This window comes from Osmerus eperlanus, chromosome 4, assembly GCF_963692335.1.
Source record: "Osmerus eperlanus chromosome 4, fOsmEpe2.1, whole genome shotgun sequence".
Taxonomy (NCBI): domain Eukaryota; kingdom Metazoa; phylum Chordata; class Actinopteri; order Osmeriformes; family Osmeridae; genus Osmerus; species Osmerus eperlanus.
In genome coordinates this window covers 7,768,443-7,786,264 of record NC_085021.1, presented here as the reverse complement: position 1 = coordinate 7,786,264, position 17,822 = coordinate 7,768,443, and the positions used below count along the sequence as shown (strand labels likewise).

General features: G+C 44.7%; 1 protein-coding gene across 1 annotated transcript in view; it reads left to right on the top strand.

The window, feature by feature from the left end:
* Nucleotides 1–15,241, top strand: part of LOC134018214 (neurotrophin-7-like) — a 19,715-nt gene extending 4,474 nt beyond the window's left edge. Inside the window, exons 2-3 of the mRNA XM_062458094.1 lie at nt 13,647–13,754; nt 13,861–15,241. Of these exons, the coding sequence (XP_062314078.1) occupies nt 13,872–14,741 (870 nt within the window). The 5' untranslated portion in view covers nt 13,647–13,754; nt 13,861–13,871 and the 3' untranslated portion in view covers nt 14,742–15,241. The remainder of the gene's footprint in view (nt 1–13,646; nt 13,755–13,860) is intronic.
* Nucleotides 15,242–17,822: the final 2,581 nt, after the last annotated feature.

The window sequence follows — 17,822 nt, the reverse complement described above, 5'->3', positions numbered from 1 at the left end:
TCAGGTGCCCACACACTGTCAAATCACCCACACTAACGGAAAACACACCTCCTTAACAAAATTGTTTGCTCTAATGTGTATACTATTTATACTGTCCATCCTGTTGTATATATCCTATATGTATATATATTTAAGAATGTATATGTGTGACGTGTGTGTAAAATAATCTCCTTCGACCACATCAGAAGTGAACCACCAGTCATTCTTGTCACCATCCAGTCCCAGTGTGCTCCTCACAACTCCTCACATATCCTCACACCTCCTCACACCTCCTCACACCTCCTCACACCTCACCACACCTCACCACACCTCCTCACACCTCAAAACACCTCCTCACACCTCATCACACCTCCTCACACCTCCTCACACCTCACCACACCTCACCACACCTCCTCACACCTCCTCACACCTCACCACACCTCACCACACCTCACCACACCTCCTCACACCTCAAAACACCTCCTCACACCTCATCACACCTCCTCACACCTCCTCACACCTCACCACACCTCACCACACCTCCTCACACCTCCTCACACCTCCTCACACCTCCTCACACCTCAAAACACCTCCTCACACCTCCTCACACCTCCTCACACCTCACCACACCTCAAAACACCTCCTCACACCTCCTCACACCTCCTCACACCTCACCACACCTCAAAAAACCTCCTCACACCTCCTCACACCTCACCACACCTCCTCACACCTCACCACACCTCACCACACCTCACCACACCTCCTCACACCTCACCACATGGCCATACAATGGAGATGGGGGGGAATCCATTCTGCATTACAGACGTTTCTTACTTCATTTGACGGTTCTCACTTTGACAAAGGATGCAATGCATGACGGGTGTAGCTACAAACGTCAGTCTACAGGGGGAGGTAGACTGTTAGAATGGTAATGTTGGTTTCCAGACCGTAACCTGGGCCGTGACGTGAACTGAGCTATGATTTTGCTCACTATTGGTGTTCACTACTTACAGTTACATCCAGTGGCTACACATTGATTTGCGTTTGAGTGGACATCGGGACAACAGTCATTATGGTTAAAACACAGCTGACTCGGTGGCCTGGAGATAGTGTAGCATCGACCAAGTAATAGTAATAAACAGATAATTCCATCCTAACCCAAATGGTTTTCAAGTTGAAAGTTGCGCTTTTGGATAAAGTCTGTTAATTAATTCGATATTTTAGGTTTTTATTGAAATACGAGACATTAGTTTAATTACATTTCGATATTGTGGTGGAAATTGCAAGAAAATCTGCCATTACATATATTATATATTAAATGTACATGGTCTGATGTTACATGGAGTACAACATAAAATAAGTAATTAATTCCAGCTTTCCTCTGATAGTGCATTCGCATATGCAAAGGCATGCTCTGCGAGCATGAAATCAAATCTCTGTGTGGGAGTTGACAACATTGGAAGTTACGGGCTGCTGGCTAGCTAGACAATTATGTTCATTAGCTATTATAGACAAGTACAAAGTCCAATCATTGTATTCTGTCCGAATGGCGTCCAATCATTAGTGCCAGTCTGACCTTAATGATTGGTCGTGTTTATTACAGTCCTGTGACACCCACAGATATCGGATTGATTTAATTTTGATTTAAGACCTTTAGAATTATTGGTTGCTATCAGGATGTGAAGTTGCAAATATGACAAAAAGTGCTTCTCAACAACATTACCTACCCTGGCTTTCACTAGAATAACTATCAACCAGAGCCTGAAATATATACCATGGGCACTACACTAGTTTTATTTAATGTAATAAAGACAGCATATTTAGAAAACTTGGATCAAGGCGGGGCTCAACAAAACAAACACATTAAATTTGTTCTATCAGGCTCAAGTTGCCCTGCACACAGCGCCAAGGTAATTACTTTATGGAACACAATACAGTAGATGCAGATTTCAATTGATGTTTGAGTTTGTTGAAACCTTGGAAAAGCGAAAGCAGCACTTTAGAATGTTAATTTGGCGTTTGGCGTTTGCTTCACTTTCTTTAATGTGTTATGAATTCCAACAATAAATAGACTAACAACATGTTTTTCAGGCACAATTTTCACCAAAAGTAATAAATTGAACAGCATTGGGAACACAGGCCAGGGCACAAACGATCAAATTATGCAGAATTAAGTAATAATAGCCAATGGAATCAGTATTCCTTGTTTATGGTCTGACTGTGAACTGTGACTCCGAATAACCAGTGCGGGTAAGCTAGGCTTACACAATATCTACTCTGAGAGTACCCCTGGCGGATGTTTTGACAAAGTTCACCCTGTAAAATGAATCTTGGGCAAAAAGAAGCTTTCATGCAATTCCTCATGCCTTTTTGAGCCAAGCTGCTCCAATACAGCAATGCACTTGAGTAACAACTGTACTGTATGGCTTTCCTCTAAGCTTCAAAGGATCTCCCTAGTCATTTGACTTCTCAGTGTGACACATGGTGCTCCTGTACTGTGCTATATTAAACTGTACCATGGACACTATAGGGCCACGCTTTCAAATATGCAATGCCAAAATGTTATCTAGACCCAAATCAAAATAATAGATAACACAATGTTAACCACAAGGTAACTCTCTATACGAGAGAGATCAGGCTTATCTGTGAAGTAGCGGAGACTGCTTGTGAGGTCAGGATGGTTAACTAGGTTTGAAAGCCAGACCATAGACCTCCCCAAGAAAAAATAAGAAAAAAACCCCCGGTGAGAATGGATGGTGTGTCATCGGAGGTTTGGGAGAAAACCTGCAAGAAGCCATTTCTCTCAGTTACGCTAACAGCTGCGCTCTGTGTAAAGACTGTGCATCTAAACGATGGTAAATACTCATACATCTAGTCTGTTATGGTTTCATACAACCATGTTTTATGGTTTGGCTCTGGCACACACTGCAGGCTGCACACGAACATGCAGACACACACACAGACACACACACAGACACAGACACACACAGACACACACAGACACACAGACACACAGGCACACAGACACACACAGACACACAGACACACACACACAGTCTTAACTACGTTAATGGCCAGCAAGCACACTGAGGGTCTGGGAGGTCTTCGTGCACAGTAGACAGGTGTTTGACATCCATGAAATGGAGCGAGGGAGGGCAGGCAGAGGGATGACAGAAAACGGGGGGAGAAAGAGGAAGGGTGAGGGGGACAGGGGCGGGTCAGCAGAAAAGATCTAGAAAATGAGACAGAAAGGGGGACAAAAAGAAAGAAAGAAATAAAAACAAAATATTCCAGAGAGAACGAATGAGAGAGGGCAAGAGAGGAGGACAGACAGGGAGAAAGACCAGGGATGAGTTGAATCATTATGCCAAAAATACTGGCCAAAGTTACAAGCTCCTCTCCAAATCCCCACAACTGTTGTCGTGTTGAGAGACCACACAGAAGCCGACAATGTGTTGACAAGTTTGCATTCCATGTCCCAGGGTAACATTGTACTGGACTGGTTGAGGGGTTATAAGTTTAATATATGGTTATGGGTTATCTAAGGCTTTAGACATTACAGTGTAATACTTTTGCCATTCTTTCTCACTTAAATTCCTTTAATAATGTCTAAAGAATATTAATTTCAATATGATGAGTCATGGTGCATCTTTCATCCTAGAAAAACAATCTTAGTTCCTAGTGGTTATTTATCCAAGGCTGCATGCATCTGATGTGTGACACATAACTGTATGATGCATCATGACCAAAATCATGCGACTCAGAGATAGTAATCATCTAATCATTCACATATCACTTCCTGTTCCAGTGATCTCAAGCTTGTAGGCATCTCTCCATTTTTGGAACAATACTTTGAGCCAATATTGTGTCAAGGCCCGAATCCCCAAAGTTAGAAAATGACTGGTAGATTTAGCTTAAACTATTGAATGAAGCACTTGGGTTTGTCGTTTTTATCAAAAGTTGTCGTAGAACCTTTTTGTATTTGCTGTCTTATATCCTCATAGAATTACCTCCATGTTGTTTATAACTATACTATACAGTTATTTTTTACTGTAAATAAATAACCTATTACATTTCAGCCCATTTGACAATGGTACTAAAGATATTAATCAAGCATAACATCGAGCATGTGCGCTTCCCGGTTTGCATAAAGCTGAATGCGCTGCTTGCGTATGTACAGAATGTCACTCTGACAAGTACTTCTGGCTTTGAGATGGGCCAGTTCAAAAAGCCTGGAGGATTAGTGGGATATCATTAGAGGTGAGAGTACACAGTGTGCCAAGAGGATTTCCCCCTTGCAACATGAGCTAGTGCAGCTGTGGGCCTACTTGTTGTGGCGGCGAGCTGCACAGCACAGCACAGGGACGAGACACTGGTAAACACATCGAGAGGCTTCACACCGGGATGGAAACTGGCTACGGTAGCTCTCTGGTTATACCCCTTGGCTTCCCTTTCATCACTGCCTCCATCGCCAGACGGGCGAGCAGTCGAGTCAGCAGCTCGGTCTTTTCTTTCACTGTTCCCCTCTGCTTGTCTTTTCTCTCCCTCCCGTTTCAGCCATCACTCACTTCGTCCTTTCCTCAACATTTCTACATTCTGCATCCATTCCTCCTAGGAGTCCTTCTGCCTCCCTTCATCCCTTACTCATCCTCCAGACATTCCATCCGGCAGCCCTGTCCTATCCGCTGTTATCTGTCCCACAGTGGGACGGTAGATTCTCACCAGACGAAGGGAGTTATTGCCAAAGCCATGCCAGAAACCGTAAGCGCTTGTCATGAGAAGATTGTTGAATGTCAAGGCCATAAAGATTCTGGGACTCTGGAAAACATGTTAGATGTGTTCATCCTGAATTCAAGGCCCTGGACTCCCACGGGAGTTTGTCCTGCAGACTAGAGGAGGGCAAGGGTGGGGTAGCTCTTATGTGGTAAGGCTGAGGTAGGGCTGAGACTGGGGCTTTGGTAGGGCTGAGGCTGGGGTAGGACTGAGGCTGGGGTAGGGGTAAGACTGAGGCTGGGGTAGGGCTGAGGCTCGGGTAGGACTGAGGCTGGGGTAGGGCTGAGGCTGGGGTAGGGCTGAGGCTGGGGTAGGGGTAAGACTGAGGCTGGGGTAGGGCTGAGGCTGGGGTAGGACTGAGGCTGGGTTAGGACTGAGGCTGGGGTAGGGCTGAGGCTGAGGCTGGGGTAGGTCAGAGGACGCAGGCTGGAGTCAGAGCTGGAAAACGTCAAACCAGGCAAGTCAGAGGCAGGAGGAATGGTCCCCTGAATCTGGGCTTTCCTCAGGACAGCAGGGCACCTGGGACCTGGAGTCATGGGTTCACAGAGAGCAGAGTCTAGGAAACCTATCAGACTGAAGTCAACAGAGCCCGGCAGCAGAGGAAAGGAGAGTTAAGTGGACACAGTCCAACTGCAAAGGAACAATACAGGAAAGGAAACAAATGGGTTTACATAAACCTGTCTTAAAAAATTAAATAATAATGTTACAATTATGGATATCACTTTTCACCGTATTTTGGCCTGGATAATCCACACATAAAACATTTTTAGGTTTTGTTTACAAGTTACCAAGTTTAAGGGCCCTATGAAGTGCATGTACATATTATTTTGAGCCATTTTCATATTAATCTCCTTTAACATTCTGGGATTGGGAGCTACCTTTTTTTTTACCATCAAATTGATAAACAGAAATACAACACTTGATTGAGATGAATAAACATTTCTTTGTAGGCTTTTGAACATTTGGATGACAGTTGTTTCAACATGCTCTGCTTCAATGAAAAACAAGCTTGTCAATTACACACAAACCAAATGTGGTCAATCCAGTAAATGTATATTTGTATTTATTTTACTTGACTGTTGTTCACACTATCTTCTGTGTTTCTGTATCTCCAGATCTCTGTCTTTGTCTCTTTTCTGACCCTCTGCTATTCCATCAGGATTTTCTGTTCCACAGAAATCTTAATGCCCACATTTAGGCCAAAAATTTGAATGAATGTTGAAAACATTTAAGTGGTAGAAACAGTATAAAACCACAAGAAGAAAACACAAAGAAGTTTCTGTTTCTGGTTGTATTCCCAGTTTCCCAGACATCCTTACTTTGAACCGTGATTAGCTTTGGAACTTGTTCCCAGCTAAGATATTGTTTGCTTTGGATCCTGTTCATCAGCATAAGGATTAGATCTAATATGGTGAATGCTTGTTCATCCTCATTGCAACACAATGGATTTCCTCAAACATTGCTTTGTAGTCAGTAAAATAAGCATTTTTGTCAAGATGCAGCAGAACATTTTAGAAAGTCTCTGGAACACTGAGGATTTTCTGTGGTTGTCATGTTTTCTTTGAAGATAACATGGAAAATGCCCATAGATCAAGATTCAAAGTCCCCATCTTGTCAACATATTCAGGATAGTTTTCATTTATTAAATGTAATACAATGCCTAAACTATTGTTGAGTGGTTCCAAGATGCTTTCATATCCTTTAACCCTTGTGCTGTCTTCGGGTCACACGACCCAAAGGTTCACAACGAACCATCGTTGTGTTTACCCAATTTTACCCAATACAAAAACAAATAAATATAATTTTCTTCTGAGACAGCCCCACGGTTAAAAGAAAATGCTTCACTTTGTTTTTGTATACGGTAAAGTTGTCGCAATACGACAGTGGGTCACAATGACTGATGGGTCAGAATGACCCGAAGATAAGGGTTAAGCATAATTCATGTGGTAGGAAGTGGGTGTGTGTATTTAATTAAGACTCACTACGTTGCTGCACTCAGCCCCCATCTCCTCCCAGGTCATTACTTAAATACAGAACTATTTAGCTGAAAAGTTGATCAGGGAGAATGTTTTATTTTTGGAGTTAGAAGCTGTGAAGCCACCGTGGAGGATAGTTTGCAGACCATTGCATGGATATTGGCAAAAAGAACAATCCCCAACTTGTACACCTGGTCTCCTGCTGTCTCTTCGTCATACACACACACACAGACACACACACAGACACACACATGAAGACACAGGCACACACGCACACATTGACGACTGCCAAGTCATTGCAAATCAGAATCTGGTCTGTGAAGATGGGGGTCTCGTGTGTTGACACATCCGATCAAGAAATGATTGTGTAATTGTCCAAAACCTGAACGGACTCTGACAGGGAGGGATCACCCCCTGGGGATCCACATCTATGCACCTGGCCTGGACGCTCAAACACACACAGACTTGGCCCGGAATCCGCAATCCATGTTAGACACACACACACACCCCCTCTCAGTGGACTGTTTGTATCCAGGATGGTACCTTTATCCAGCAGGAGACCAATGAATCAGCTTCGGTGGTCAAAGGGAAGTCTGGGGCTTCTCAGAGAAAGGGGAGAGGTAGAGCCAGAGAGACAAAGAGGGGGAGAGAGAGGGTTAGACATTCTGGAGCAGTGTTGATTACAGACAAACTGACACTCACTATAAGGAACAGAAAGTGACCGAAAGAGAGACTGATGGAAAAAAGGAGAGTAAGATTGAAAAAGTGGATGAGATAAACAACCCAAGCGAAGAATATCAGTAGGTTTTCTCCAGGGCCCAGTCCCTCCACTTCACCCCACCTCGACCTCCCCGTTCCAATAATATTCCCATGGAAACTGGCGATGGGAGGTGTTAACAAGTGAGCTGGTATTAGTCAAAAAAGAGCGATCTGTCACCTATTGTATACATTCATAGAACTAGTTGTGTGAGACACACTGCCAATGGCAACCAGAGTCGAATACCTCAGGTTTGAGCAGAAGTGAGTGTACGTGTGTCTGCGTGTGCGTACCTGTACATCCAATTGTGTGCACATCCTTTCCCTGCTCTGTTCCTGTTCAAATACAAGAAATGGCTCTGACATTGTTTGCTCAAAAGAATGGCTGCCAAATATAGCACGGTTTTGTGATTTAAAATCTAATTATTCATCGAATTAACATCCTAGATAAACATGCTAAAATGTGGTCCTGAACATCAACTGAACGAGCAACATTGACATGCTTCAACTAGACTCGGTTCGTTAGTAACGAGGTTCTTTTGTTCCACAGTGGCGTCGTTTATCATCGTCAGTAAAAGTCAAGTGCTTTTACATGCGCTCGGTCTGACTCCTCGCGTCTGTGTTTCTCTTTCTCTGGTGTCCCTGACGTACAACAGGTGCATGTTCTCTTTCCCAGTGAATGATTTTCAAATGGGAGTAGGGTGGCAAAAGCACAGGCCAACATGAACTTGTTTCATCTCTGCTTCTTACGTTACAGTTTACGGGTAAAGAACGGAAAACCTCCAGCTACTTGCTGTACACTTCGGTCTGCTAGGCTCGTATATTCCAAGTGGTGCGCTTCTTTTCTTCCTCAGGCAGGGTCACATGACATCATTTACATGAGAACATTTGGTTGAGGTAATATAAAAAGAACAGATTGTGTTATCTAGTAGTAGCAAATGTTTTATTGGCACTGTTGCACTTTTTTTCTCCAGAGTTGTTTTCACTGAAAATTGTGTTAGTTCTTGGTCTCCACAATTCTTTATTCTACTGTTAATATTACAGACATCAGCCCCACATCAGACATCAGGATGTTTTCTTGAATGCTTTTTTAAGTGTGTTTGGGGTTATTGTCCTGCTGGAAGACCCAGTACAATACAAGATACAGTAAGATACCATTTAATGATGGATGGATGATACCAGTTACAGCTATGCCTCATGTCTGAAGGTCAGCTGAATAAAGATGCTTTCTCCTCCATTAAAACCACCCTCTGCTGCTACCTTCTGTCACGTTTCCGCTGTTGACAGTGATGAAGAAAGTGTTTTGTCCGTCTCTTCATAAACGGAGTGACTAAGTTCAGTTGAGTTCTGGATTTAAATAAGTATTATCAATCTGCAGATTGGGAGAGAAAACCAGACCCCTGACATTAAAATGACAACACGACACCAGGCTTAGGTCTCAATCATGTCTCTCTCCGCTCTGAAAGCTGCAGGACCATCTTTTATAGGGCACAAGAATGTAAACATAGATTTTGACAGTCAGGCAGTAATGACGTTTCAACAGTCTCAGAGAAAGAGATTCACTGCTCCCAACACATGACAACTCTCAGACTAGAGAGTTCATAGTTGGAGCTCTCCTTGTAGTCATAACAAGGAACGTTTAGCCAGTACTTTCTCCTGACTCTGAACATCTATTAACCCTGACACATAGACACAATATACTCTTATTAATAGCAAGCTTACATGAGAACGTACTAACGAGTATCCAATGACTAGTTCTATTGATTAGTGAATAATGTAAGCACACAGGAAATCCCAATTTCTTCCACAACAGGGTTCAGGCAGGCTGGCTATGGTGGAAACAAAACCAAAAAATATTAACAGGTTACATGAAGAAGTGGGGCTTCATTTGAAAAGGATAATGCAAAGGGGACCATACAAATAACCACAGCTGTACCATTTGGAAGACTTCTGCAGTGAATCGCTAAATCGTTTTACTTTCCAAAAGTATTTCGTTTGAGCAAGATCTTCAGCCTCTGGAGCTGATTGGAATGGGACTACATGACTAGCTGAGTGCCAAACATATAAGGCAGTCCGCATGGGAGAGGGCTTGTCCGTGTGTATCTGAGAAGGAGAAAGCGAGTGAGCGAGAGCCAGCCAGCCAGAGAGAGTAAGAGAGCGAGACCGCAAACACGAGAACCAGTTTTGTGTTATGCGCATCCCTGGAATATCATTATTTCCACCAGATCAAAGAAGAGGGATCACTAACTTGCTGAGCTGACGAGAGACACGGATAATCTGTTTACCTGGCTTCATCCCCACATCCCTCGCTGTGCTGATAAGGACACCATCACTCTTTGGCACCCCTTCATAATCTCCTCCCACACTGTCAGCACCTTGAGAGGGTGTGTGTGCTTGGCTGAGAGACCTGCTGGCGGGCTCAGACAGATCTTTTAACAAGGCCTCGTTATTCATGACCAATGTATATCCCACTTCAGAGAGACAGGCAGACAGACACACAGACAGGATTATTTGGAATTGACCAACTGCCAGTGTTAGACTAAACTACATTTTACATGGTTACTAGTACATACATGTTTACTATAAAGAAGGACTTGATACTGTATTTTTTAACATAGGCTGCATGCTAGACATTTGGTGCTTGATACTGTATTTAAATACAAACTTGACAAAAATTGATTTGATTGAAAATCTGTCATACCCAATTCACTCAATGTTGAAAGTTAGCGTTTGGGGATAGTGAGAGGCTACTCGACATCAAAGACAAGTCACTGACAGGCATTTCTTGACAGACTTTTTTTACTAAACATGCAGACATCCCAAGTCTCCCGGAAGTTCCGGGAGCACCTCCTGGAACTGAGTCTCTGCAGGTTGGGATGTCTGAACATGGATCCATGGTAGAATAACTTAAAGAGCAGATATTTATCCAAAACATTTAGGGGTACTTTGAAAGACCTTTGGGAGGAAAGCTTCAAACAATAAACACGTCTGTGAATGACAGTTTTTGTACATTGTGCAAAAGACCAAAAATACATTTGCTGTACTGAATGTGTGCATGTATTTGTGTATGTGTGTGTGTTTGTTTGTGAGTGAGTGTCTGTAGGTTGGTGAGTGAGTGTGTGTGTGAATGAGTTAGTTGTTGTGTGAGTTGGTGAGTGAGTGCATGCATGCATGAGTGAGTGAGTGTATGAGTTAGTGAGTGTGTGAGAGAAGTGGAGCAGTGTGTGTGCGAGGGACATGCATGTGTGTGTGGACTGTATATAAAGGGGGAGTGTGTGAGACAAACTAGGTAGTCTGTACCATAAAATGCCATTGTGTCAAACGCAGGATGTTGTAGTATTGCAACATCACTTGAGACTCTGTTCCATCCACGTAGAGATTGTGTCCCTGTGTGATATCCTTGATCATTTAATGTTGCCCTTCCTGTTTAAGACTTATCAGCAGCCAGTAAATGTATGAAATATTCAGATTTCCAGGACAGCTTGTGTACAATGGAAGCCAGTGCTGATAAAGCAGGATGAATAGGAAGAATCAGTCGAAAACACACAGAGCAGGGACCATGGCCAAACCTCACAAAACAACTTCACTCGTGTGTGTTTGTGTGTGTGTGCGGATGTTAAAATTATTGGTGTGTTGTTATGCGTGCACAAGTGTTTTTAGCAATCCAAAGAGTCAGTCTAATCCTGGGAGTCGGTGATTCTCTCCAAAGCTAGCTGACCCTGGAGCTCCCATGGTGCCATATTATCGCTGGCTCCCTTGGGCATTTACAACAAGACCCACATTTTCAGCATTGTAATGCTCAGAGCTCACCATGGGCCATGCTAGTACGCCCCCCTCCCTTCTATATTGAACATCAATCTACTAACTGTGTGTTTGGATCAGTTTCTCATGTTTGTGTTCTGGAGTGTCTGTGGGTTCCATGTGCATACTATTGGGACACTGACCCTGAGGATGTTTGGATCCGGAAGACACTGCAGCCAGGGTTGAGATGTGCTTAGATAGACACTTCAACAACAACAACAATGTAATGATTCTTAATCACACAGATGACCAATGCTAACCAAGGGCTTTTCAAAATGATCCCCCAAAAAATTGTGCACCTGGTATAATTCCCATGTTGGTCTCTACTTTATTTTGACTCCCATTCCCATAATTTGTTGAAACGCCCATAATTAATTTGGTTTTAATTATATGTCTTGATTGAAACATTCGGAACAAAGTCATGAAAAAAAACTCAACATGAAAAGACAAACTATACAAATTAAAACTACAAAGACATTGAGGTTTTGATCTTGACATGCAGATGGTGTGGTAGGTGCATGATTAAAGGGTTGAAACAGGTCCATAATCTAACCAAGTCTGCATGCTCCTGTGGCAAAAAGCTGCCTGACGAGTTTTCTTAGCCAGCTGTTTTGTGTCTCGACACCTGGAAATATCACTAAAGCCAAGGTGCTCTCTTCTTGTAGCCAGGCATCGCCAAACCAATTCCCAAATGGGTCTGGAACTTCTCAGTGTAAACTGAGTTGAACTGGTTCAACTTACCCCTCAGTAGAATGACCACCCACGCGTGCCATCAAAGTTAGCACATTTGCGAGTCAGAGGACCCTACTTTGAGTAGCAGTAAAGGGAAAGATCAGGAGGAAGCGACATTGACGAGCAGCATGACTGCCCCCGTTAAATGCCTCTGGATTCAAGTGAAATCGAATTGCACATATACAACCAATCACAGCAACAAAACGTTACCTTGGTTGTTTATGATAATGCTTCAATGGTACAGCCATCATATTACTGTAAACCATCCCCATGTCAGATAAACGGTTGTGATTGGCCCAGCACTTTTTATGTTGGAAGGAAATCTGTTTGCATCGGAAGTTGGCCAGACTTACCTGCCAGAGCAAATAAACCATGAGATCGCAGACTGGTCTGGTTCCCAGGCTACTCTTCTTGTCTTTGTCGTAACTGTTGTCTGTTGGACATCAGATGCAGGCGAGACTGCCCTCTACTGGTCAGGGTGTAAATCGTAATGTACTGTATATACCTGAGGAGAATGGAACCTGAGGAGAATGGGACGTGCATCCCAGTTGAACCAGCACAGACAGGCACTCTCACTTTGTTATTAACACACACAGACGTCCCCCTGTTTTACACAGCAACCTGTCGGCATGTACAGCACAAGGCACGTTACGTTTTGACATTGCAAACAACAAGAAAGGGTAAAAACATATTTTTACCTCTATATAACCTCTATAACAGCTGACACACGCCTTTTAAACTTAGCTGTATGTGCTGCTTATGTACTAAGGTGTGTGTTCAGAATACGTCTGAGGTATGATGAGGTGTGAAATACCGCACATTTTGACGGGTGGCAGAGAGTTAAACACAGTGAGTGTGTGTGTGTGTGTGTGTGTGTGGGTGTGTGTGTGTGTGTGGGGGTGGGTGTGTGCGTGTGTGTGGGGAGGTTGCGGTGATGGTAAACTGTTTGTCCATCAGGCAGGGTCTGGAGCAGTATGGGTGACAGGTAGGGCAAGAATGTCTAAACCATCCAATCTAATCTTGAAATGATGTGACAGCACCAAGAGTCTAGGAGACAGATTTTAGAAAGGCTAGAAGGTGAAGTGCAATTCAAAAACATCTTAAACCAAAAACAAAAAACAAAAAAGATCTATATCTTGAAAGTATCAATGTTCCATGGTAATAAAAGTAGCTACCGTACATTTTTTTTTATTATGGGATGCAAGCACTTGCATTTGACTGTGGAAAAAACAGACCACCTATTTGGTTTACCCTGCTCTGTTCTACTCCATACAAAAAGATTGTTCTAGAGGGTTTATATTTTCCTGGATCGGGCAGCAGACAGGGGAGCTATTCCCGGCTGCATTCCTGTCCAGGTTTGTCCACTCACATTCACCCAGACATTCCTCTCCACAGCCTTCACAAAGCATGTTCTGGAAAGCTTCCACAGTACAGGCCTGCGCCATCTTCACTTTACAGGCACAGACTAAGTGGCCTTAACTGTGGCTTAGGAGACGCTTAAGTGCCAAGTGTGTGTGTGTTTGCAGGTCAGTACAGTAAACGTAGGGTGTGTGAGTGGTGAGTGTGTGTGTGTGAATGAGAGAAAGAGAAGTACTTAACATTGCTTGTGTGTGTGTGTGTGTTTTTCAGAGCTGTGGTTTAGGGTGTCCAGATGGCAGACACGAGAGGTTCGGCCTGCAGTGGAATCTGTCTCTAGAGGTCAGCGAGCCTCACACTTCAACTGGACACATTCCACAGGTAAACACACAGCTCCATCGGGATTGGGTAGATTTTGTTCAGTGGTGTATCGTGTGCTGTGGACACTAAATTGACTAACTTTTATGTGTGTGTGTGTGCGTGGCAGGACGTGTGCCCATGAGGTCGTCGCCACTGGTCCTGCTCCTCCTGATTGGCGTCCAGGCTGTACTGAACATGGAAGGAGGAGGGGCCCTAGGTCCCGGGGCGGCCAATCACAGATCAGGACAGCAGCAGACAGCAGCTGGGGACCGCCTCTCAGAGCGCCACGCCCTACAGGACAAGAAAAGCAGCCACCAGAGGGGCAGGAAGACCCACAGGACCTCTGCCTCGCCGGCCCAGGACAGGAGCTCATCACTGGGACACCCTGACCTTGACACCCCATTAGACTCCTCCATCCCTGAGGTGGACCCTAAACTCTTCAGCAAGCGGCGCTACCGCTCCTCACCGCGCGTGGTCTTCAGCGACACGGCCCCCTCGCACGGCGTCTGGGAGGGGGAGGAGGCGGGAGGCGGCACGGGGGGGCCAAGGGGGGCCCGGGTGAGGCGGCAGGCGGGGAAACAGAAAAAGTACAATGAAAGCCGGGGAGAGTTCTCAGTCTGCGACAGCATCAACGTGTGGTTGGGCAACTTGACGCGTGCCACAGACATCCAAGACCAAGAGGTGATAGTCCTGCCCAGCATCAAGATCGGCAACGAGGTCATGAAACAGTTCTTCTTTGAGACCACCTGCCGGACCGCGTCCACGCTTGGCGGGCCCCCCGCCGCCGCTGGGGGGAGGGGCCAGGGCGGGGGACGGGGAGCCAAGGCGGGGGGAGGCTCCAAGTCGGGTTGCCGTGGCATCGACAGCCGCCATTGGAACTCCTACTGCACCAACACGCACACGTACGTCCGCGCGCTCACCATCTTCCGCAACCGGACGGCGTGGCGTCTGATCCGCATCAACGCTGCGTGCGTCTGCGTGCTCAGCCGCAAGTACTGGAGGCACTGACTGAAGCCAGGTAGTGCCCCCCCTCCGCCCCGACTACCACACCCACCCTAACCCGTGTGGTCTCACCCCCCCCCTAACCAACACACATTCCCTTCAACGAGCCACTGCAGCTTGATTGCCAATACGATACCATCTCCTCCTTCCCCAAACACACACACTCAAGCCACTCTCAAACACACACACACACACACAGTGACCACAGCCTTCACTTGTGTGCTTCAATCCACCCCCTCACCCCCCCACCCCTCCAATCTCATTCACACCCAATTCTTGACCCTACCCACCCTACCTACCCTACCTCAGTCTGAAAGATCCTGGTTGTTTTAAGTTATGAGGACTGCATGTCATATTTATATAGTCAAATATAAAATATATATATATAAATGTGTATATACATTATGATTTCAAGCTTATGTTGTTGTTGTTGTGTTGTTATTGTTATTGTTGTTATTGTTCTTGTTGTTGATGCTGTTATTTATTAAACACCTCACTACATGCAAGAGCTGTTGTCCTGCTCTGACCATGTTGTTGCTCGGGAAAAACATCGTCACTCTTTGAAAACAACACTTGATACAGCCGACAGACAACTGATAGTCAAGTTTAATCTTGAAACTCACAAAAACATGTGACCTCAGTTTACTGTATCCTGACTAACTAACCAGCTTGAATGCAGTGCATTTATTCGGCGCTTTCTATTCTAACAACACATAAATGTATTTCCTCATGAACGCCATAGGCTGTGTGCTGTAAAAACTAAAAAGTCAAGTCTGTTTGAGTCCCGCTGACTTGAAGGCGTCCTTTAGGGCAGTCTGTAGTGGGACCTCTCTCCTCCAGCCATGAACAAACAAACAAACGCACCAGAGGCAGCTCGACACTTTCCTCCATTTACATGAAGACCAGCAACTCTTCAACTCTGAACAACTGAATGAGGCTGGCCATGATAACAACAAGAACATTCTGAAGGAAAAAATGAGTTGAATGAATTGTTGCTTAAACCATCACGATATTCTATAGATTTCAACAGTCTTAATGAGCCATCATGATGAGCTGGAATGTTAGACAAATCATAGTAAACCTTACTGTCATCTTGTGCTTTTAAAAGTTTCACTTGATACTAATCTTGCAACTGCCTGTCACGATGGCTGGCTGGCAGGTAGACCCAAATGAAAAACTCAGACCACGGGAGTAAATTAACGGTTTATTGTAAGTCGGAGAAAGGGCAGGGCTGATGGTATCGGTAGCAGAGAGTCCGGGGGAATGCTGGACTGACGAGACAGGACTGGAGCTGGGAGAGGTATGAACCGAGTCTAAAGAAAACAGACAGAGAAACCAAGCTACTGACAGAATTCGACTGGGGACGTTGAACTGGCGAAGAGTGGATGTGGAACCGGTGACGATAAACTGTCGGTTGATTGAAGATGAGCCACAGGTGTGAGTGGTTAAAGGGGGGAACGAGCTTGCGACTGAGAACCTAAGGGATCAACTGACACAAAACAGACAAACAAAAAACGAACAAGGGTTGGCCAGCCCCGGGACATGACACTGCCTAGATGAGGTCCAAGTCCATAGGCGGAAATCCCGGGGGGGACAGGGGGGACACGACCCCCCCATCCTGAGAAAAATATGATTTGTCCCCCTCACAAATCACTGTAAACATAACTATGTAATTTCAATAATATTATTAATATGCAATGAAAGCACTTTGCTGATTATGGACACAGTGGCGCTTTTTTAATGTGCTATGTGTTACAGCAGTCATTTTGGTGTCCCCCTCAGAAATTGCTCTTGAGAAAATGTCATATAATTGTCCCCCCCAAAGTTGATAGCAGATTTTCGCCACTGTCCAAGTCACAGAAGGAAGGTCACGCAAACAAAAGTCATAAAATAACTGATGTGTTTAAATGTCTGAGGCGCTTTTGCCCCCCCACCCCCCTATTATTTACGTTTTTATCTTCACCGTAATTTTTTGTTTGAATATTGAAAACAAATAAGACTTGACGCTTCGATGCATTGTATGAGCCGTGCAGCATCTCCTCCTCCCATGCCAGCCGTCCTCCATCAGCCAGTGTTTACGCAGGTTTGGCGAGCCACGGGACCAGGTCACCTCAACACAGAACCAGGCAGAGACGTCGGCCAGCGCTGGGAAAGATAAGGCGCCAAGGGGTGATCCATCACCGAGAAGTCACACATATGCTGACAGAGCGGTGATTAAGTGCTGTCCCTTCACCGTGGACGCAAGCCCTAGATAGGTCACTGTAGATCAGTCGGCTTCTCAGCCCAAGGGGGTTTGGTTCAGCCATCTCAGAAATATAGAAACACTGCCCTCATGTGGTGAAGGAAGCAAATATACATGTGTTTCTGATGACTTGGAGTCACACTGTTAAATACATCGAATACATGGAAGGTCTAATTGGCCCCAAAACAAGTTGTAAATTACTATGATCGGACATCAATTCACATACCTGGTCGCGTTTGTGTCAACATTTGGGCCAGATCTGGGGGGGATGGGAAGGGTAGGGACAAGGAGGGAGTTCGGACAAGGAGGGAGAGTCTGGACAAGGAGGGAGAGTCTGGACAAGGAGGGAGAGTCTGGACAGTAAATAACCAGGTCTGCCTGCATGCAGGTCTGTCTGTAAACACACTGATGTGTCTCACAGCCTCTTCTCAGTCTCCCTGACCCCTGACTAACCCCCCAACTCTTATCAGCCTATTGAGTCATCTCAGTTCAGCTCCCTTCCACCAGAGGGCAGCTATTTCGATCCTACACAAAGAATAACAACAAACCACAAAAAATGTTTAATAAGATGTTAATATGCAGGTTTTGGGGGGTTTGTCTAACCTTACATTCTAACGATTCTATTGGCTGTGCAATTTTTTGAATTTGAATTAATAATGTTCGGAAGAAGGGGTAGGGTTAGGGTTCTCTTTTCTTAGGTGTGTTGATTTGCACATTGGGAGGACAGTAGAATAGAACATAACTATTAGTTTATTTGGACTAAAATATAGACCTACTAATACTGTAGGTGAGGTTACTTAGAGTTCTTAAAACAAAGATGATTTATTATCTCACACTTTTTATAT